Source organism: Molothrus aeneus, chromosome 1, assembly GCF_037042795.1.
Source record: "Molothrus aeneus isolate 106 chromosome 1, BPBGC_Maene_1.0, whole genome shotgun sequence".
In the NCBI taxonomy this organism is placed as follows: Eukaryota; Metazoa; Chordata; class Aves; order Passeriformes; family Icteridae; genus Molothrus; species Molothrus aeneus.
Window position 1 is genome coordinate 17413072 of NC_089646.1, and position 22144 is coordinate 17435215.

The following is a 22144-nucleotide window of genomic DNA, read 5'->3' on the forward strand; positions in this document are numbered from 1 at the left end:
TGTCCTGCCTCATGACTTCCACACCTCACTGTTGTTACTAAAGTCAGCTGGACACTCTTCTTGTCTCCACATGCCCCATCAACCTCTTTGTGTGTAGATGAAGGAGGGAGAACAGGATCTGGCTGAGTGTGGGGCCTCTTCTCTCACATCTCAAAGAGGATGCAAGCAAATGCCAATGGCATCCAAAGTACTTAAAGTGTTGGGAAGATTTGGAGCAGTACCAGTAGTGGACTCCAGAAAGAGTGGTGCAAAGACAAGAGGAAGTCAGAACAACTTCCAGCCTCTCCCAAACCACAGGGGACTTGCAGAAGAAACTAAATATGGCACTCACCAACACATAAATGCGTGGCCCAGGCAACACAAACATGGTTTCCTGGGCAGAAATATTTTGTAGAAATCATGCCTAAGTAAAGGATATGGGATTTAACTTATCACATAACAAGTAACAAGAGAAAGCAAGGTTCCTGCAGGGGGTAATGCAACCCAGACTGCTAAACCTGGGGGTTCCGGCAGCACTCCCCATCTTTGGTGCTATCCCTCATCCTCTTCCAGATTTACCTTATCCTAGAGATGAATGCCATAGAACTGCACACAGTGTGGTGATGTGGACTGTAGAAGGACTGCTGAAGAGGTGTGCAGGGTGCCAGGAGGAGAGGTTTACAGGCAGAAAAGAGACAGAGCTGAAGGTACTTTGTAAAACACTGTTCTTTTTCTATTTCTGCTGCAAACTTTTTATACATCCCTGGCTTTATCACTTAGAATAAGCTTTTCACAAGTGATTACTATTTTTACATGATATATTTTTTGAGTATCTAATGTGAGAAATGAAGCCAGATCCACACCAGTGCTGAATTCTAAGCATCTCCTGGTTGTGCTTTCCACAGAGGAGGCTATGAACAGTACTCTGAAAAACCAGTCCCTCCATGTCTCAAGACAGACACTGAAAATGGATAATTTTGGCTTTAATCTTTGTACACTGATGCTAAGGGTAACATGTTTAAAAATGCCCATTTGGAAATGAACAGTTCTTTATTCATTGCTTGCTCTGAACAACACACCCCAAATATGGCATAGGGCCACATCAAATGGGGATAACAAAAAGAAATAATAATCACTCATTCACTGAATGCAGCAGAGGGCCTGTAGAAAATTTAATAAAAGGGCCTCATAAGGATGTATTACAATGCCCTAGCTCGAAACTGTACAGACAGTCTTGATGCCCAGTTTGTCAGAGCCTGTCCTGGCACCTCATGCCCTCGTTAGACACAAAGATTATGTATGTTAAGTATCAACAAATGAACAGTGGTAGTGGACTGTTCTTCTGGGAACAGTTCAAAAATACTCATTTTGTTCCTTTTCCTGGCTGAATTGCTGAAAGCATCCAGTAATCATGAGGAATTTTCATATTTGAAACCTTCCTGACGCCCAAGACCCAAAGCATGAGCTACAGATGTGAGGGCCATGGCAGCAGCTCAGCACAGAGGAGCAGCACTGCTCCTGCCAGCCAGAAATCAAACAGTGCAGGGGAAAAACATCTCCCTGTGCTTAGTTAATACCTGTCATTCACTTCTGTCTAAATAAAAACTGAAAAACACACACAGAATGTATGGGGGATTTTAAAAAACTTGCCTATCCATTTGGGGTGAAACTGGCCCTGTTGAAGTTAGGAACATTCACCTGTCAAGATTTCACCTCTGCCTTTTGTTTGTGCTTGTGCATGCATGTTTATCTCTCTGCCTGCCTTTGTCTCCTCCCTGGGGCTTTGTTCATTAAACTTATTATATTGTCTCTTTTTCCACTTTCTGGGAAGCTGTTTTAAATCCTGGAACAATATCTGTTACACTTATAGGATGTCTTCCCCTCAGGATAAAGAATAGTAGTTTGATTTGTGACACTGCAAGCCTGTAGGTAGCAGAAGTTTATCACTTGGAGTTGTTTTCTAAGTCAAAATCTAACAGTGACAGGTAGAGGTAGAGAATATATTCAGGCCATAAGAAAAAGACTTTGTGAGTGAGTATTTTCAAGGCCTCAGGTCTTTCTCTGCAATCTCAGACTGTCAACCATGCCATGGATTTTCAATGAGACTGATGCCCTGACCTTGAAAGGGATGCAGAAACTAACACACAGGAAATAAAACAATAAGGCAAGTAACAAATAAGCTACTCACAAGTATCCAACCCTAAGGAAAATACACACTAACTTACAAAGCAAAGGAAAATACACAGTAACTTACATTACATTATGTAGATAAAGTAAGATTTACTGAATGCTAATTTTTCTCATAAGCATATCACAGAGTACAGAGGCAATGCTAGAAACAGTGATAACCATTGTGTATAAGTCCCTACATCTCTCACAGAGACCATCCTCTTAGACTTAATGGAAATGTAAATATAAAACATTCACTGTAATAAAAGTCTCCAGAGATAGAGTCTAAGTAGCATGATTAGTATGGAAAATGCTTCATAAATCCCAATTCCAATAATCTCTGGTAGCATAAAGGATTCATCTCATTATGACTTTCTAGCAGAGCCTTGTTAATTCTCACTTCACTAATCTGTGACCTTGAAAATTTCCTGTCTGCATTACAGTGAAGTGTTGACAGCCGAGTGAAATAGGGAAGTGTTCCAGAAAGGGCTACAAGTGACAGAATATATTGCAAAACACTCACTAGATTTATATAAAATACTGTGCCTGAAAAAATTAAATTAAATGACAAGTCTTTAATCAATTACCATCCACCATTTTTATTTAAGCATTTGAAATCAAATAGCAGAATCTATCAATTAATTTATTACATATTATATTTTGCAAGGCTGCTAACATAGGAATAAAAGGAATTAAGGATATTACTTCTGATCTGACCCATTTCTGAGATGAAGTATCTAAGTTTGGGACTAGTTCCTACTGACTGTAAGCTTTTGAGGCTGCTATTAGCAATAAAAATCTTGAAGTCACATGCAGACACAAATATAAATATAAATTTTATATATATATATATATATATATATATATATACCACACATGTTACTACAGTCTTGTAGGTGCACATCTCTTGGTACCACTAATATGACTGCTTAGTTTACTGAAGAGTTGCATAATTCTGTTTATGAGGTAGTGCAGGAAAGAAGACAAAATGACTGAACAAAAGAAATTCTGCCCTATTTTGCAGGCTAAGAGCTCGCTTTGCTTCTAATACCCCTGGGTGTATTTTGAAAAACATTAAAAATTCCTCTAAATGTAAACATACCTTAAAAAAACAATCCTTACTTTTTTTCAATACTTGGCAGACAGCAACTTACTTAATTTTTTGCCAAAATATACAATTGATCAGAATTGGGTATTAAGATCTGAATTGTTAATCACTACACCACCAGAATTATAAAACCCAGAGACTAAAAACATTTGTTGCCATTATTCAAAAACCACCACTATCAAAATATTAATAAAACTACACTGTCAAATACACCAAAATTTTGATCCAAAATCGGTTAGTTCAGATGACATCATCAAGTGTTTCACATTTAATTCTCTTTTGTTAATTTTACAACATCTCTGCCAATACTACTGTTCCATTACTGCAAAGTACACCCTCCAAAAGCACCCAAATTGAGAGGCATTTCAAAACATGCTCCTTTCTACTCTTCTCTGCATGGTTTACCAGTGAGGATATTGACAGATGGGGTACCCCTGTGCCTGACTGCCTCTGAGATCTTACAGAAAGGAGAGGAAAGCAGAGCACAGGGGCACCTTGGAGCCATGGAACCTCCTCTGGGAAGTTGGCAGCAGTGTTTTGTCATATACTGAGTTTCTGTATGCCAGTCTGAGAGAAAACACTTCTGTCCATCTCATCTGCACTCTCATGTGGAGAAGCCACCATTACCTCTCCCTAATCCTCAGCAGCAGAGCTCTGTCAGTGGGATGTCCTTGGGAGAAGCAGGGAAAGGGCAGAAAAGTAGGAATTTATTTCAGATTTCAAAACACTGAAGTATTTGAGACAGTGGGTGGCTAGCCTGGGCTGTACAAGCAACACTGGCTCGAGGTGGAAGCACTGCGTGGGAGAAAGCACATCACACTGTTCAGCTGAACCCTGGCACAGGGAACCCACTGTTTCTTACAGAGTTAAGGAAACAAAAACTAATCCTTTCTCTGCTTTATATGACTTCTGCAGGGTGTCATTTTTAGCTCCTGCCTATTCCATGCACTCAAAGCACACCTAACAAATGCATCAAGTTGGTGCATTTGATGTTCATTTCCTCTTCCCTGTACTTTGATACCAATTTCTGTAAGGTTATGAATGAGTGGTGGTGGAAGTTCTTTCCCTCCTAACACAAGAACTCTGACCAGTTCTGTGGTGCAAAATCAAAAAGCCTTCATTAAACTAGTTACAATTTCTCACTTCAATAGCAGAAGAACTATTGAAGAGCTTCAATAGTAGAACAGCTACTTCTTCCTTCTGCCTTCAAAGATGAAATGTCTTGAGCACCCATCACTTTGTTACTACAATCCAAGTTACAAACCTTTGAAAGTCATAGAAGTGTCAGCATATTTTATTTTACTTCTCAGCCCATTTAAAAAACCTATATGCTGATATTTTACTGCTGTAGTTCTCACATATTAGGCAGTCTGACAAAACTTTAAGATATTCTAAAAGAAGAAAAATTAAAAGGCAACCAAGCTTTTTTATAGAAATTAAAGATAAACTAGAAAATTAACATACCAACAGCCATCATGTAATCCCAGCGGTCTATGAGGCACATATTGAAGATCAGATGGTCAGATGTTTGCCCTTGACCAATGAGTGGAATGTTTCTCTCCAAATTTTGGGTTATTGCAGAAGTCCAGCCAATGAGAAACCAAAAGACTACCAGGAGAATAACAGACAGCATCCTCATCACTCTCCCACCTGTCATGTATGGAATTCGCTGAGCCGTTCGGGACAGGAACACCTTCAACACCCTGGAAAATTCAGACAATGCAGAACTGAGAAGAGCAGTAGCAGTTTCACAGGAATTAGACTTTCATTTTATTTCCCTACCAGATTATTCAAAAAACAAAGCAACAATCTTTCATCTGACAGTATGTACAAGAATGAAGTTTGGAACATTATTACTTTCATATTAATCACATTTAAATGGAACTGATTGCTGCTCAGAGAGTGCTACATAGCAATAATAGAAAATATTAGCTATGCCTACATTAGAGACACTCATTTACAGGCTGTCTTGTCAAGCTGTTTTGTGCATTCCATCTCCCAGTGGAAGACTTTTGTCTTTGAAAGATGAAAGGTCATTTCCATAAACCAGCAACCATGTATGTGAGATTTTATTCTGTTTTGATGCTGCCTGCTCATCCTCAATCCTGCTATTTCCAGAGAACAAATTAACACTTCTTAGATTTTTTTCTCACTGAATTTGATGCTGCTGAGACAATAACCTACTCATCATAGAAAGAACTATGGAAGGCACTTTGCTAATTAAATGGGGTTTGATTTGTTTAGAAGCAACATGTTTTTTGAGCTAGGACAGAACCAACATAAGAAAAGCCACACCACACATCAAGCACTTATACCACATAACAGTTATTGAACACATAACACTTTAAAAATAATTGCACTTATTATCAGGATAAATTTACTCCCACAAGAACTGTTCAAGGAAATAGCACCTGCTTTTTCTATCCATCACCACCTGCTAATGCAGAAAAAGTTCCTCCTAGGAGCATGAAAACAACCAAATTTTGAGGAAATTCCCTTGGGAAGAAGGAGCAGTTTGTTTCTTCATGTAGCACAAAATATATCTCTGTGCTGCCTGCACCATGGGATCTGCCAGAAGCATCCTCTGGGAGCATTGCAGAGCTCCTGTCTTGGCCCTGCTAAGCTGACAAGGATGAGCACTGAGGAAAGGCTATCATGGAATTTTTTATGTACCCAGACCATTAGAAGCAGATGAGCTGAAATTTAAAGGCTGTTTTAGATACTGGGGTGAGGAGTCTTTCAAAGTGAAGAATTCAACTGTTTCAGTGATTTTGTCCTCAAAACCACAGTGGTTCCTGACTCCTGAGCATGTGTCACTATAGGACACAAAAGAACACACGCTCACACTGTTCTCAAGGTGAAAGAGAAAAAAGGGCCGTTTATTTTCTGACTCCAACATTTATAGTTTTCCAACAGTGACAGTGGATTGGAGGGTGACAGTGGCACCTCTCCAATGCCACTGGTTAAACCAACAGTCCATCAACTCTCTCCTCCTCCATAAAGGAATGCAAAACAATGAGTTATTTACAGAAAGTGTGTGAGAAAATTCACTACAAGAATGTCAACATCAGAAGGCTTAGAAAATCTTAAAAACCCAGGGTGACAAGCATGAGCATGTCCAGTCTTGATATCCATGAAGAGACAAATTATCATTGAGGTTTCAGTATCGTGATTATTTTTTTCTTAAAGTTGATTTTTTACATGCCCTTGTCAGCTCTTAAGTTATTTCAGTGTACCAAGCATCAAGCCACCTCCCAAGACATTCAACAACCAGGCCTGCCTTTTCAGCAATACAAAGTCACACTTCAGATTAACATTTATGCTTGTATTTGTCTGAGAGGAGGCAGAAGCAGTGTTGCCTCTCAAACAACTAATGGAGCAGTGTCTTAAAGGCAGAAGCACAAAAGATTTTCTGCATCCATAACAATGAATCAGCATTTGATTACAAACACAGCCTTCACAGTGTGCATTAGGTGAAGCCAGAGATCTGAATATGTTCAACATTGTTCAGCTGTTTCCCTCCCAACAGTCACCCCACAGGGAGTCACAGTTTTTGATCTTTCCATGTTTGATGGATGTTCTGCTCTCCCTTTACAGATGCTAAGTGCCTTATGTTGGAAGCAGACTCCCAAAGACTTCATCCAGGAGAGACAGAAAACTCCACAGAGGCAAGGCAGGCTGCTTCCCTCTGCATTGCTCAGCCACAGCCCTGCTGTTCCAGGGCAGCACTGCTGAACCCTCGTTTTCTAAACGCTAAATTCCTGATATTTTTTTTCTAAAATCAGGAAGAAAAGGCTTCCCTTCTACCTGTTGTGAATGCTGGCCAATAGTTAGCTTCTGTGAAGGGAAGAAAAACTTATTATTTTTGTAATGAACTGGAAAATTTCACTGCTATAATTTGTCATTTGAGAAAAATCTCATCATACATTTTTATGAATGTTGAATTATTAGAGAAATCACACAAACCAGCTGAAACTGTTTTTTTTTTTTTATTAGAAACTTTTTGCATTTTGGCTGCAAAGTAAATTCTTGATGATTCTGCTGAAAGTCAACATGTGAGCCTATTTTGGGCATAATAAGGCAGAACCCATTAGAGTTTTTCCATTACTAGTTCATTAACTGCTGCCTGTGAGACAGCTTTCTAAGGGAGAGGTGTGGGCTGCTGCTACATTATTTACCTAAGCACAGTGAAACAAATATTTTGCAATATAGCAGTCAAACCTCCTCCAATTTGGATCAAATCACATTTCTTTTTTTTTCCTCCTCTTTTTCATAAAAATAAGCATCCCCCACACAATAATTTCTACCTTGGACTCATAGGCTTACACGTAAGCCAACCCTTACACTTCTTTTTTCAAACATTCTTTTTCTGAAAAGCTGTAAAGAAAGTTGTATTAGCTCAGTAATGTTGCAAATCTCCTTTTCAAAGGTTGTGGTATAAAAGCAGTCAAGCAGAACACAAGCTCCCAAGCTGCAATTCCCTCATTCTCCTGCCACAATGTGAATCCAAAGCCTCATTGCTCACCACCTCAACACTGACTTACGTGCTCTGCCTGCTCTCATCTTCTGTGTATTATTGAACGTGTATCAAAGCAGAGACAACTGCCCAGGAGTTCCTGTCCCAAGGGGAGAGTCTCCTCTCCCCTCCTCCTCTCACCAGACTGGAGAGTTATTATCTTTCCTGTACCTCTGACTCATACAATCCAAGTTCACTGTAAAAAAGTTGAATTGCTGTAGTATGAGAGCAGACTGCCTCAGCAAACACTTTGGGTTTGATTACTGGTGCCCTCTCTCAGAAAACAGGGGAATTCTTGATTCAAATCCCTGCCCTGATTTCTGGGTCGACAATGTTCAAGCTCCCCTTTTCCACTCAGTTCAATATCTCTATATTGGGTCAAACTAGCTATTGAACAAAAAAAAGAGAATTCTTACAGGGAGGCAAGAAGTGGGGCTGGTGGGCAGCATTGCTGCTAGGAAATCAAATATGCCCTGGGTCATCCCTAGCACTAAAGCCAACTGGCAGAGAACATACTATTATCCTCAGCATTACAATTCAGCAGGACAGAAGATGGAGTCCCAGTGCCCAGGAATGTTCTCAGATGCTACTTAATTTATGAATATAGATGTAGCAGATTCAAGTTCCTGAGCAAATTAAAGTTTAATTATGAGTATCAAGTAAGGCAAACTGAATAGATGACTCCTCCTGTTCTATCTACAGCCAAAAATACTGGCAGTGCCAGTCAGTGCCCTGGTAGAAGCTCAGGGGTCTGCTTGAGACATATGGTCTCTGATCTAAAACAGAAAACTTAACCATGTCCCTCAGCATCTTCTAGCTATACTCCCACCTAAATCCACTCAGCATATGCAATCCACTTTTCTGCACTGTTGTTGGATAATTGAACAATCATTTCCAGTGACATGTCATCAGCTCTGTTTACAGGCAGATCAGACAGAACACTGCAATGTGTTCTACCTGCTTTTCTGGAAGACACAGCTGCCTTTGAGCAAAGCTTTGACTCACAGACAGCTACAGCCAGGATTAAAGCTGATATGCAATAGCCATTCCCTTTACAGAGTAAACAGAGGGTGCAGTTCAGGCTGAGTGAACTGCCTGGAGACCACGGCACGTAACTCCCAACTCTGCTGCTGCACCATCAAGTCTGGGGAGAATTAAACTACATGGTCTGAGGATTTTCTTTGGGGTGCCTGGCTCCATATAAATGGAGGAGGGGAGGGCTTGGTTGCAAACACTGAGAGCCAAGGGAAGTCCAGCAGCTGGGAAGGGAAGTGATGCTGCAGGTGGATCTGAAGCAGAGGGACAGAGCACAGGTTCACAGGACTGGCTGGGATCAGCAGCTTGGAAACATCAAGTGAAGCACGTGGCTGCTGCTGTAGTTATATCCTAAGATGCAATGTGTAACCTTAGAAAAGAAACAAAACCATATGAAATTTTCATGTCATATCAACAAAAAGATGGTCCCCAAACTACCACTGACTGCATAAACAGCAGAAACTACAGGTGAAGGATCCTGCTTTCACAGCAATGACCTGGCACAGTTTATTTTTTATTTCTAGCATCTGTCATTATGTGACTCAACTGAGTCATTCTGTCAAACTTCTCTGTTCCAGGCTGGTGATTTTTATTATGATACAAAAGCTACATCAGAAAGATAAGGGGTCAAGCCCTTCAGAAGTATACAGCCCTCCTACAGTGCAGGGATGAATGTCTTACCTACTCTTCTGGACTAACAGTGAATATGCCACTAGTTACTTTGAGTTAGTTAACTGATGTGATTCTACTAAAAGTGAAAAGGTACCATTGGGACATGTATGGCACTATGTCTATACAAAAGAGTGCCTACTATTCACACTTGACACACAGACACACACACATCCACAAATGCTGAGTGCAGGTATAATTTCCATACCGGGAAAGATGACTGAATAAAAAATATCAACACTTAAGGCCCAAGACCTCAGAAATCATATTTAGATAGACTCATACCATGAATTACTGGCTTTCACTGGAAAGAATAAAACCCAACAGAGAAATGAACAGCTTTCTAAATAACTTCCCAGCTGAAAGTGTCCAAATTAATCATTGTCTGCTTCCCAAGTGATTTCTCAAGACCTCAGCACAGAACAAACTAGAAGTGCACCACTGAAGAGAATACTCTTTTGGGACAATCTTTTGCTTTATTGATTCTGACCACACTGAACCTGAGCAAACCTGGACTGAGAGGCCACGTCAGCAGCACGACAGCAGCAGGGCAGGACCCGCATCACATGCATTGTGTCCTGTCCAGTGAAAATATACAACAACTAGAAAATGAAGTTTGGGCAATTAGGTGGGTGTATGGATACTTCTGAGAGCCCCCATCTTGTGTGTAGCCAGCAAACTTGGCCATACATCACTGAGAGCCATCAGCTTATCTCAATTCCTTCACACGACGCATGCAACATCTTACAGCATAAACAACAGGAAATCTTCCACAATTTTATTTCAGAAAAGAATTTTGTAATAGCAAATACATGTCAAGAACACTGCTATGAAAGACAACAAATGCTTAGAGGAATTGACTAACCCATCCAAATGCACTGGATTTTGTAATGGGCAACAGAGCACAAGTGTGCTTTTGTGGCCAAGAATGCCACTGGTGTCCTGGGGTGCATAAGAAGAGCTTGCCAGCAGGCTGACCCTGCCCCTCTGCTCAGCCCTGGTGAGGCCACATCTGGGGTGCCATGTCTAGTTCTGGGCTTCTCAGTACAGAGACACACAGAGCTCTGGGAGTGGGTCCAGCTGAGGCTGGAAAAGATGACTGAGGGACTGGAGCATCTATTTTATGAGGAAAGGCTGAGGGAGCTGGGCCTGTTCAGCCTTGAGAGGGGATGACTGAGAAGGGGCCTCATCAGGGTCTATCAGTATCTGAAGGGAGGGTGTCAGAGGATGGATCCAGACTCTCCTCAGTAGTGCCAAGCAACAGGACAAGAGGCAATGAGCAGAAACTGATGCACAGGAAGTTCCACCTGAACACAATAAGGAATTTTGCACTGTGCAGGTGATCACAGTCCAGAACAGTTTGCCCAGAGAGGCTGGGGAGCCTCCCTCACCAGAGCTATCCAAGAACCATAGGATGCAATCCTGTGCAATGCTCTGGGATGACCCTGCATGAGCAGAGAGGCTGAACCAGAGGCCCACTGTGGTCCCTTCCAACCTGACCCACTCTGTGATTCTGTGAAGGCTGGTCTGCACACTGAGGCCACCAATGGTATCACAGGCTGGCTCCACAGTCACAAGGTAAACTACAGGTGCCAATAGTCCTGGAAGTACAGGGAGGGAGATCGTGCTGCAGGATTGTTCCCTTTGTCCTGGACGTGTACCTGATTTCAAATCCTTACCTGGGGGTCTGTGTTTAATAAACAGCAATATTAATATGTGAGAATATCTTAATGGTACAGTAAAAATTTCCAATCAGATTATTTTGTGTATTGACTAATGGGAGATGCAGTGCTGTTTCTGAAACATTTTCTGCCATGTTTCTGCTGCAGAAACATTTTCTGCAACAAATTGTATTTACTTTCAAAAATGTGATTCTGAAAGTAGAGTTTCCTTGACATCTTCCCTAGAGTTTGACAGTGATTTGCTATTGTGGGAAATTAATGCAATGCAAATTTACAATGTATGGCTAGAATAACAAGCTATGGAGATGTATTTTACCTGGTAAAATCTACCTCTAGTAAGCAAAGAGACATGTCATGACTTAATGCTAACCTACTCTGCACAGAAGTTTCCTAGATAATTTTAATGCTACACATATGAAGGTAATCCTACAGTGCTTGAATGGAAGTTCCCTTTCTGGATAAACACTGACATAATTTCAGGAGTTTGAGCAGACTGAGGAAGGTGGGAGGGAAATCACATGCAGTTCAAGGAAAGGCTCTGGGTATTGGGAGGCAAGAGAACAACAGTAGATTTCCCACTGCAGTCAGAACCACTCACTCACTCACTCACTCACTCACTCACTCACTCACTCACTCACTCACTCCCATGTGAGCAGCACTGGACTAACATTTTCTTGCATATTTAATAACATGGCAAAGGTCTAAAACTATTACTTGCTTTGATGAAAATTTATTCATTTGAAGTAGCTTTTGTCTGCCAATCACTCACTCACTCACTCACTCCCATGTGAGCAGCACTGGACTAACATTTTCTTGCATATTTAATAACATGGCAAAGGTCTAAAACTATTACTTGCTTTGATGAAAATTTATTCATTTGAAGTAGCTTTTGTCTGCCAATCTGTAGGTAAGCCAATCTGTAGTGAGCAAACAATGTTATTCCTTTAAATGTAGCCAAGGATTCTGACATTTTTCATGCTAGGCATGCATAGGTTTTATTTTCTCCTTTCACCTGCAAGTCTAAATTCCCACCTGGGAAAAGCTCAGTTTCCTGGTGGATTATAGAATAAAAAGCTTTCTCTGCCTGCAGCCAGTTCCAAGAATTGCAGCTGGAGTCTTTTGACAGACCAGCTGAGCTTTGCTTTTCCCCAGTGCCTCCTTGCTCCCCAGCCCACTGCCCTGCAGCCTGCATCTGTTCCAGCTGCCTCCCAGCTCCCATTGCAGGAGATATGGAAGCTTCTGCCTCTGTGTGTGTGTTGCTTTTGAAGTGCTTTTGTTTGCATCACCATATCATGCAGGTAGGTCTCATCAGAAATGGCACTCCTCAGCAGGATTTGCCCATCCTGAATGTGTGCTGATGGATGTATTAAGTACTGGGGAGCTGAGAGGTAAGAAGGCTCAACAAGGGGACTTTCTGTGTCACGTAACTAGGTTTCAGTGATGCAGACCAAGTCTCCTTATTTATTAAATCCTCATCTGCTTTGTGCTAATTATCTCTTCTAATAAACCACTTACTGCACTAATACCCCCACGAATCCTGCTGAGATTAGCAGAACTACAGAGTGCCAGTGAAATTCTGACACTCCACTGTCAAACTCTGCTGAGGCAGAACTACAGAGCACACCATAAACCAAGAAATAAAAAGCCCATCAATCTGTCTCCAGACAATGAGCAGTGACCTATCACAGAATGGTTAGGTTTGGAAGGGACCTTAGAGATTATCTCATTCCACCCTGGTGACATGGGCAGGGACACCTTGCACTAGACCAGGTTGCTCAAAGCCCCATCCAAGCTGGCCCTGAACACTTTAATGTCTCCTCTTTGTCAGCTACCTGGGCTTGAGGTTCCATCACACAGAGCTCATGACCACAGAAGCTGATACCTAAAGTTCTGAAATTCCCAGGTCCTTGGGATAGGCACAAAGTCATCTCTTTCCAAGTCTGCTATTGAATGGTTAACAGCCATTTCAACACTTTTCTCCTGACAGATATGTTTAAATAACCATATCCTTCACTCAGGGAAAAATGAGGTCAGCTCCTCAGACAATTTTCTCCATAAGCAAACTAATCTTGTGGCAGTCTTTCCTTCATTCAAGACTCCTGCCACTAGTAGTTTGGTCCAAAAATTCAGCCTATATAAGGTCTGGCTAAGTTAATTGTTTGCTTTTAAAAATTCATCAGGTGGTTATTATCTTTTTTGCAAATCGAAAGCCATTGAGTTCTTTACCCTTATCAAAGACTTTCAGAACAGGCAGTACAAAAGATCTCAAGGTCAATATTTATCAGGAAGCTTACACTGTGAAAACAGATGCAAGAACTGCCTCCTGGTAATCTTTTCCTGCAACAGGTCAAGAACATTTTCAAGGCTTTCATTCTAAAATTTTCTTCACAGACTGTTGTGCAGCTGAATGTACAAAAGGCAACTCCTCTTGTGAACCTGGCTCACAATGTTTCATTTAACAAAGGCTGATGAGTAAAACCAGCTGGGGTGAAAAATTCCCCTCCTTGTTAGTGCTGCTCTATCTAACACTGCTCCTCTACCACTGAAAACATTCACAGACAATTTCAACAACCTTTCCAATTTTCAAAGGCATTTTCTAGCATCATCAATAAGGTAGCTGGGCAAAACCTCATGCCAAAGCTTGTACTTTTACTCTTAACATAGTTACACTACAAACAGGAAAAGTCTTGAAATGGATAAAACCCAAATCCAAACCAAAGTAAATTTGAGAGTGGCTATTTATATTGATGTAGACAGATCACAGTGCTAATAACACCAAGGATGGGGTTTGTTCCCCTCATGGGCCATTCACCTGAGAGCCGGACTTGATGATCCTTGTGGGTCCCTTCCAGCTCAGAATGTTCTGTGATTTTCTTTCCTTTCTTCTCCTCCTTAGGTGCACTGACAAGCATTGGACTTCTGATCAGAGAACAATAAGCCCCACTTAAAAAAAGACAGTACTTTTCCAGCATTTTTAATGTGGCCAGAAAACCAAAATACCCCACTCCTTTTAAGCTAAAGATGGTAAATATTCTGGTGCATTTGCATGATGTAAAAGGTTGCTGCTTTAATGTAGCCATTCACTGCAGCTGTACTATGTTCTTCACCACTTCTATAAATGTATTACAATTATAATTTATTCAGGTACTATATAAGAAGAATCTAAGGCTTTTCACTGGATAAAAAGGTAGTGAATAAAAATGTCATGGACTTGACTGAATTATAATTCACTCTGCTAGCAGTCATTTATTGAGGACTGAACTATATATCCATAGCATATTTACAGATCACTAAACTTTGTTTTTTGAGAATGGCACTAAACAGCAGCTGAAGGAAAGCAATCATAATTTCACAGAGAAATTATTTGTTTTCATGTTCACAGATAGATACCATGTTGTTTTTCCCTTTGAATCCTACTTCACTAGTGGTTAATGTAATACTGTAACTGTTAGTTTGGGTGTGCTACATTGTGGATTTGAACAAGATAAAAAGTTTTCACTAAAAATATCTCCTCCTTTACTTATTTTTAGTCCTAATTACATAGCAAGTTTCTACACTAAAGCAGAATAAAATGAAATGTGCTGCTATGTGATCTCTTTTGTCTTATTAGCTGTTTTAACAAAATGAAAAACTATTTAATAGTGTTCTAATAATATCATTGAACTATGCTACTGAATTTTCTAGAGCAGCATCTGAGATCTGCAGCTTGCAGGGCAGATGTGGCTCTTCATTCCACCAAGGCTGACAGTTCATGGCTGACATCCCTGGGACCCCATTAACACACAGACCCGTGCAGGTGTTTGTGTGCTCTCCACATCCCCAGCAAGGAGGAGCCTCCCAACCCTGCTCTAAAGGAACAAATACATTGATTTACAAGATCTAACCACAGAGTCTGGGTTTGGATTTGTCATCACAGAGGCTTCAGTGACCTAGTGGTTTTTTTGAATACTCCACTTGAGGGAGATGAAAAGCAGCAAAATTGATTTCTCCTTGGAAGTCAAATTGTGTTTCCTTTATAAAGTTTCTCATTATGATGAGCTTTCTTTGAGTCTTCCAACTCCATGTGACATCTGGCATTATCTATATTTTTAAGACATTAAAGGTACAACTTTTAATGAAACAATGGAGTCAGTAGACTTCTCTGATGGAAGTGCTATTTCTCTATCTACAGACTGCTGAGCAAGCTCAGATCTGGCAGACAGCAGCAGGTAACAGTAGGATCCCTGGAGCAGATGCAGGAATCTGGAAACAAAATTCCCAAGAAAGAGAGAAGATTGTGGAGAATTTGATGTAAAATTCATGTAACTGGATCAAATCAAGACCACCCTGCAAGAGCATGGGACACTAATCAAGAATTAGGCACAAGCACTGCTATTTCTGTCTGATGCATCTCATTGCTTTGAGGTTTTCCATTATAAAAATAAGTCACCTGATTGACTCATCAATCAGATTTTCTGAGTTTTCTCTTTGTCTGTTCAGAGGAGGATCCTGCAGGAGCAGCTGCATACAGTGCAAAGGTGTCACTGACTGTGGGTCCAGCTGCATTTCCAGAGGATGTTCAAGAGAAGTCTTTTTCAAAATAAACCAGTTTAAGTATACTGCATTGAAAAAAATCCAGTAAAAAGAAGTAGAATAGGAAAAGAACTGTATATGTGAAGCATTGACTAAAGCAGCACACACAAAATCTTTTCACACTAAACTGTCTCCTCACGGATTTACTTGCAAGCACTTACTTCCTTTTCTGCTGTGCAATGTGGTTCTTACACACTACTTTAAAATGGCAATTCATTATTAAAGATGCAGGAAGCAAGCATCAGCAGTCGAAGGGACAGGAGCCTGTCCTGTCTTTATACACTGCAAAAAGCCACCATTTTTATGCCCTTATATCTTTTGGAGTGTGTTCTTGTCCTTTCACTTCTATCAGAGTGTTTCAGTGCTGGAAGTTACTGTGAACTGGCTAAATTGCTTCCATTTTGAATGACCAGAAGCATGTACATCTTTACATGTCCAAATGAAGCCATCTAAATTTTCACTTTTTGCTACATTATCCCCCTCATCTTATCACTTCATTGATAATCATAAATATGCATTTCTTTTGAACCATGAGGACAGAGGAGGATACACTGAAAGGTCCAGTCTTTGATGAGTTGTGCTCTCACTTAGATACATTGCCATGCCAGATAATTAAACAGCTCAGATGGAGCAGAAAGAGCTTGCCTTGACTGTTTTACTTCCTTTAGGTGTGAGAAAGAGTAATATTCACACCCACTGGACACAATCCTTCCCTCAGATCCACAGTGCAGACTGCTGTACTTAGCAGAGCTCAGAAGAGGTGCTGGGTTGCCAACACCTTTATTATTTGATGCTAACTTGACAGGAGTTAATGAAATGTGGTACAGAAAGACATGCAACTGCATTATTTAGTTATAATAATTTTTGCTAGTTTTTTGCCCATTTTAATAAACAAATGTTTGTCAATTTATAATGTGATTGACAGGCAGCAGTGTTTCGTATCAACTCTACTGCAAAAGAAGTTCTTTATCAGCATTGTGTTCTCCATCCACTTGTGGAATAAATATTAACTTTATCTTGTGGTTGTGCTTGCAGGTATCATGGCTAAGGCCTTCATGGATATTTGAAAGGAAAGTTTATTCTTCAGCTTGCCTGCAAGAGATAAGATTCAAACCACCTTTATAACAGATAAAATCAGGAACATCTCCACCTGTCACAAGATACAGCAGTGTCAACACCAACAGAAACTGAAACCATAAACAATTTTAACTTCATTGAATAAAATTTCCATGTTATAAAATATTGTTATTATTAAATATTCCTCTGTAAACGTGCACCTGGAGTAGCTTACATGGGATGGAATGAAAATGTTGGCAAAAGAATTAAAGCTCATCTGGCATCTGGGGAGTTACTACATCTCTGGTTCACTAACTCACAGGATAGCCAAGGTTGGAAGAGAGAAATTGAGAAATTCTCTTGGGGATCAGGGACACAACCCTGATTCAAGCCAGATCAATGACAGCAGGTTGCTGAGGACCTTGTGCAGTTGGGGTGTGAGTTAATAGACTATGTCAAGCATCTCCTACACAGGGGAAAGCAAGAGGCCAGCTGCTGGCATGGAGGAGCAGTGGAGGCCTGTAGAATAGAAAATCTAACATGAAGTTAAATAGCAAACATTTCCACAGAAGCTTCATGTCTTTCACTGCAAGTTCCAAGCTCTCAGGAGATACTTAACATGAAGGAACAACATCATATAAAAATATGTCTCTAATCTCTCAATACAGAGGTGCAGATACGGCTATGAGAGGTTGCAGTACTACTACAGACCTCCCCTTGCTTTGCTAGTCATCTAATTTTACATTCTCCACTCTCAAAAGCAACAACAACAAAGGTTCCAAGCCTTCATTACTCCAAACTCCTGTTTTTCTTCTAAATACAGATGACACAGAGGACAAATAGACATTAGTTCATAACCAAGCTGAGAGTCACATGAATTTCCCTGACAAACTGCCCAACTTACCTTCATAAAGAAATTTAGAAAAAAAAATCTACAGTAAAAGTAAGCAGACCAAAATAGAATTTTTTAGGTACTTTAGTGTGCCAAACACCTCTCCTGATGGAAGAACAAGTGCCTGTGTAAGACAGTGAACATCAGTATGTCCAAAACAGTTTTTCAGCTAAAGCAGAAAACAAATTCTGGTTAGAACAAAGTCAAAAACAGAAGAAAGAGAAGAATGCACCTCTTCAGTTTATAATACCATAGTAACAAGACAAATAACTAGGAAATCCAGAAGTCAAAAAGCCCCAGTTGTATAAAACTGACACCTGATAAAATGCATCCCTATGGATTCCTGTGCTTGGATTAGTTTCAGCCTGACTTGTGCAAGCAGCAGAGTACACAGCAGTACAAAAGAACCCTGTTTTGGCATATAAAATAAAACATACAATTATAAGAAATTTAAAGAATAGTAGCCTGGAATCATTGTACAGTGTCAGCAATATCTGATTAAAACTGATTCTTTGATAAGCTTCCATGATCTATTGCCAGGTAAATGCTCAATCAACTATGTTTATTCTCAGCAACGTGCAGCAATCAGAAAAAAATGCTAATTAGGTTTATCATGAGTACTTGTGAGGAAGCTACAGTTTCTTGGAAACTGGTTTCTGAATGTCTATCTGAATTTAAATTTTGTGAAAATAATTAAAGTCGCATGTCTTGATAATTACTTGCTGGGCAAGAGCAATCCCATGAAGCAGCACATTTTGGGGGCTGACTGGCTGGAAGGCAGCTTTGCAGAGGATGACTTGGGGATCCTGATGGACATCAAACTGACCATGAGCCAGCAGTGTAGCCTTGTGGCAAAGAAGCCACCAGCCTTCTGGACCATGCCAGGCAGGGCATGTTCAGCAGGCTGAGGGGGGTGATCCTGTGCTTTACCCATTGGTGGGACCAAAGCTGGAGTGCTGTGCCCAGCTCCAGGCTCCCCAGTACCAGAGAGACATGGACATCATGGAGATAAGCCCTGGGAAGGGCCACAACAATGACTGAAGGACTTGATCACCTTACAAAGGGGAGAAGCTGAGGGCTGAGACTGCTCAGCCTGGAGAAGAGAAGGCTCAGGGAGAAACTCACCAAGGTATATAAATACCTGAGGGGAGGCAGTAAAGATGATTGAGCCAGACACTTCTGAGTGCTGCCCTATGTCCACATAAGAGGCAATGGGCACAAATTGAAATCCTGGAAAATCCATGTAAACATAACAAAAATCTTGGAGGAGTTTAGAATCTGATTGTACACGGCTCAGAGAACTCTGATCCGGCTGAGCCTGCTCTGAGCAGGTGAGTTGGGCTCTATGATCTCCAGAAGTCCTTCCCAACCTCAGCTTTTCTGTGACTCTGAAGCTTTGTGTAGTTGATACACAGGTGTATAGATGGAAGAAACTATATTTTATTGGTATGCTTTCTGTAACAAGCTTTTTAATCAGATGTTAAATATTAAAATTTAATATGCTTTAGAACTGTATTAGTACTAAAAACTCAGCAGTAGAAGCACTTTTGTATAACTTGTTCTATGATCTTCTGAGCTTTGACTGAATATTCTACAAAGCATCACAAATTATGTTCTCAAGGGCCCACTAAAGTACACATTTTCACTTTTATTTTCAAATTTATTACTGTACAGTACTGTCACCCATTCTGATGAAGAGGGAAATGAAATTACTCAGACTCCTCTGCATGGTTATATACATCCCTGCAACATACAACTTCAATAAATAAATGAAACGTTCTCTTTATTTGTCATTCTGCAATAAAATACTCAAGTTAAAAAAGCCAACTGCAAGAAATACTAACTCTCATCTTCTGTGTTTCGTCTCACAGAGGAAGAAATAGCATCATCTGACATGCTGAATTCCACAAACTGTTGTTTTCTGTTTTCACCATAAAATAATGAAAGAACTTATAATTTAAATTGCAGTTGAAGGTTTAGTTGTCAAGAAAAACAAGAATAATGAGAGCTAATCTAAATGCCACAATTTTCAGGACAAAAGAGCAACAGTTGATTGCTATGAGATAGATAAAACACTCCTGTATTCTCACTGAAATCAAATGTAAAAGATGTAAAAAATACAGACACAGGAAATCTACCCACAGGCAATCTAGAGTAATGGGACCCTATTGCCAACAATGTGGACTGAACAGAATGGGAGTAAAATGCAATAAGCTTGAAACTCCGTAATCTCTGCAAAAATAATAAGGGCAGAGTCCCATCTTCCCTTTGTGGTCACATACACATTAGAAGTGTTGATAGCCAAGCTGTTTTTTAGAGAGTAGTTGTTTAAAAATAAATATTGCAATTAGAGAGACATCAAATGGTGCTAAGAAATGCAGTGGCAATGACCTTGCTTCAGAACAAATAACCCAAGGAAGAAACCAGGGGGAAAAGGCGGGGAATTAATAAAACTCCTTTTGAATTAATAGTCAGACATTGACTCAAATTCAGACTTGGTGACATCCATGCAACACAAGAAACAGATTTGGACTCTTGAATATAACAAACAGCTTAAATGTGGTGTTTCATGTAGCATGAAGATGAAAACAAAACAAATAAGCCTGGTCTAACTGAGCATGGAGACAAAAAGGAACAGAACACACACTTTGTTTTCATTGAAAATAGTCTTGATACATAATTTGGTTTCTGTATTCTATCTGATAAGTCTTGCAAATGACATTGATGCCCCTGACTTTTCATGCTAAGGCTGCATGATGACAGAGCTGAGGCTGTCCAGGGCAGGGTGTGCTGCCAGCTCTTCACCCACCCAGCCTGCTGGGGCTGATCCAGGCTGCAAGCCTGGGACACACCTAAAAGCTTCAGTGCTCACTGCATTCTGAGAAGACAGCTACAAAATCTGTCTCGCTGGTTTTGATTTCCAATATCTTTCAGTTTTGCTGTTCTTGTCAGTCTGGTGTTTATTCCAGAAACTGATGAGCCCACCCTTCTGGGATTTGGGATAAATAGCATTGTTTGGGTTTGCAGAATGACCTCTGTCGGTGACTTTACTACATCACTGTCACTACGCTTCTAGTAAAAAGGTGCAGAAAACAACTACACAGTTCACTGACTTGATTTATAAATGTTACCTTTTTTCTTACAAAAAAAGCCTCGCAGCTGAAGTCCCAAGGGCTTTGGGCTGGGTTTTTTGTTTGGTTCTGCTCAGAAGGCCTGTGCACTCTGGCTGGACTGCAGATGTCACAGACAGGACATCCTGGCTGCCCTGTGACTCTGTTCAAGAAGCTGTTTGTCACCTGAGGGGATCTGCATCTTTAGGGAGGTGTGGCAGGGAGCTGCTGCAGCTGGTGGCTGTGCTGCTCCTGCCACACAACACTGGACTCTGCCCACTGGGGAAAGCAGACTTTGGCTCTGCATGATTTCTGAGCACTGCAGAAGGAAAACAAACAAAATGCAGACAACTCTCAGTTCTCTGTGGTCAATCTACCCTTCCCAGCTCAAGCAGCAGCTTTAGTGCTTCACAGTGCCTGGAGTTACACCAGGCAAGCTGTGCCTGTGCAAGCAGGAGCACTGAGGCGTGGGCAGCAGGCACAGACAGTGGCAGCAAGCTCAGGAGCTGCTGCATTGACATTTCAAAGTGCAGGACTTCCTTCACAGCAGTGGTATTTCAAACAAAGAAGGAGGGAACAGGAGAGTTTGTAATGTACCTATGAGAAAGGTCATTGTCATTTGAGGTGGAGAAACTGAGCAACAGACCTGGTTGTGGCTGACATCCAATTGAAAAAAAAACTTAGAAAGGAATTACTAGGATCCCAGAATCAGCCCTTCAAACAGCCACTAGAATATGTGTGCAATTAAATTACCCAAACAGAACTTGGGATCAGAAGACCTGTGGGGCAAAAAGCCATGTGAAGAAATCTACAATAAAACTGTACTGCACCTGATGGTGCTAGACAAGACATATATATTCTTCAAACACCAGTGATAGTGTTTCAAGAAAAAGATGCCTTACCTAGAGCTATGCCTGATTGAAGAAAGACTGAGGAGTGGCACAAGCCTGCCTGCTCTTAAACTCTGCACAGGACTAAACCAGCAATGCTGGTGGCTCCACAGGAGCGATGAATGAACCAATAAAGTATTGTAAGATTAAGCTTAAGGTGAATTAGGGCTCAGAAGTCAAAATGGTAGCTGAAAGGTTGCCTAGTGTTCAAAGTAAATGCACAGCCAATGCAAAATAAGTGTGGTTTCAGAGTTACTTAGTGATCAAATATTCTGAAAGCTGGCAAGTTAAATATACATATAGATAAATAGATAATTGGATATTATTCAGTTTGTAGCTTTTACCAACAAAAATATGTATGAATTAAGAGGATAATAGCATGCCTCATTCTTGGTCTTGCTCAGCTTTGGAGAGGCAAGGAACAAAGAACTGAGGAACATCCTGGCAAAACACAGCACATTCATAA

At 40.6% G+C, this 22144-nt stretch overlaps 1 protein-coding gene across 1 annotated transcript in view; it reads right to left on the bottom strand.

The window, feature by feature from the left end:
- Window positions 1-22144, bottom strand: part of GPR158 (G protein-coupled receptor 158) — a 189418-nt gene that overhangs the window by 19206 nt on the left and 148068 nt on the right. The window contains exon 7 of the mRNA XM_066552121.1: window positions 4721-4959. Coding sequence (XP_066408218.1) covers window positions 4721-4959 — 239 coding nt within the window. The remainder of the gene's footprint in view (window positions 1-4720; window positions 4960-22144) is intronic.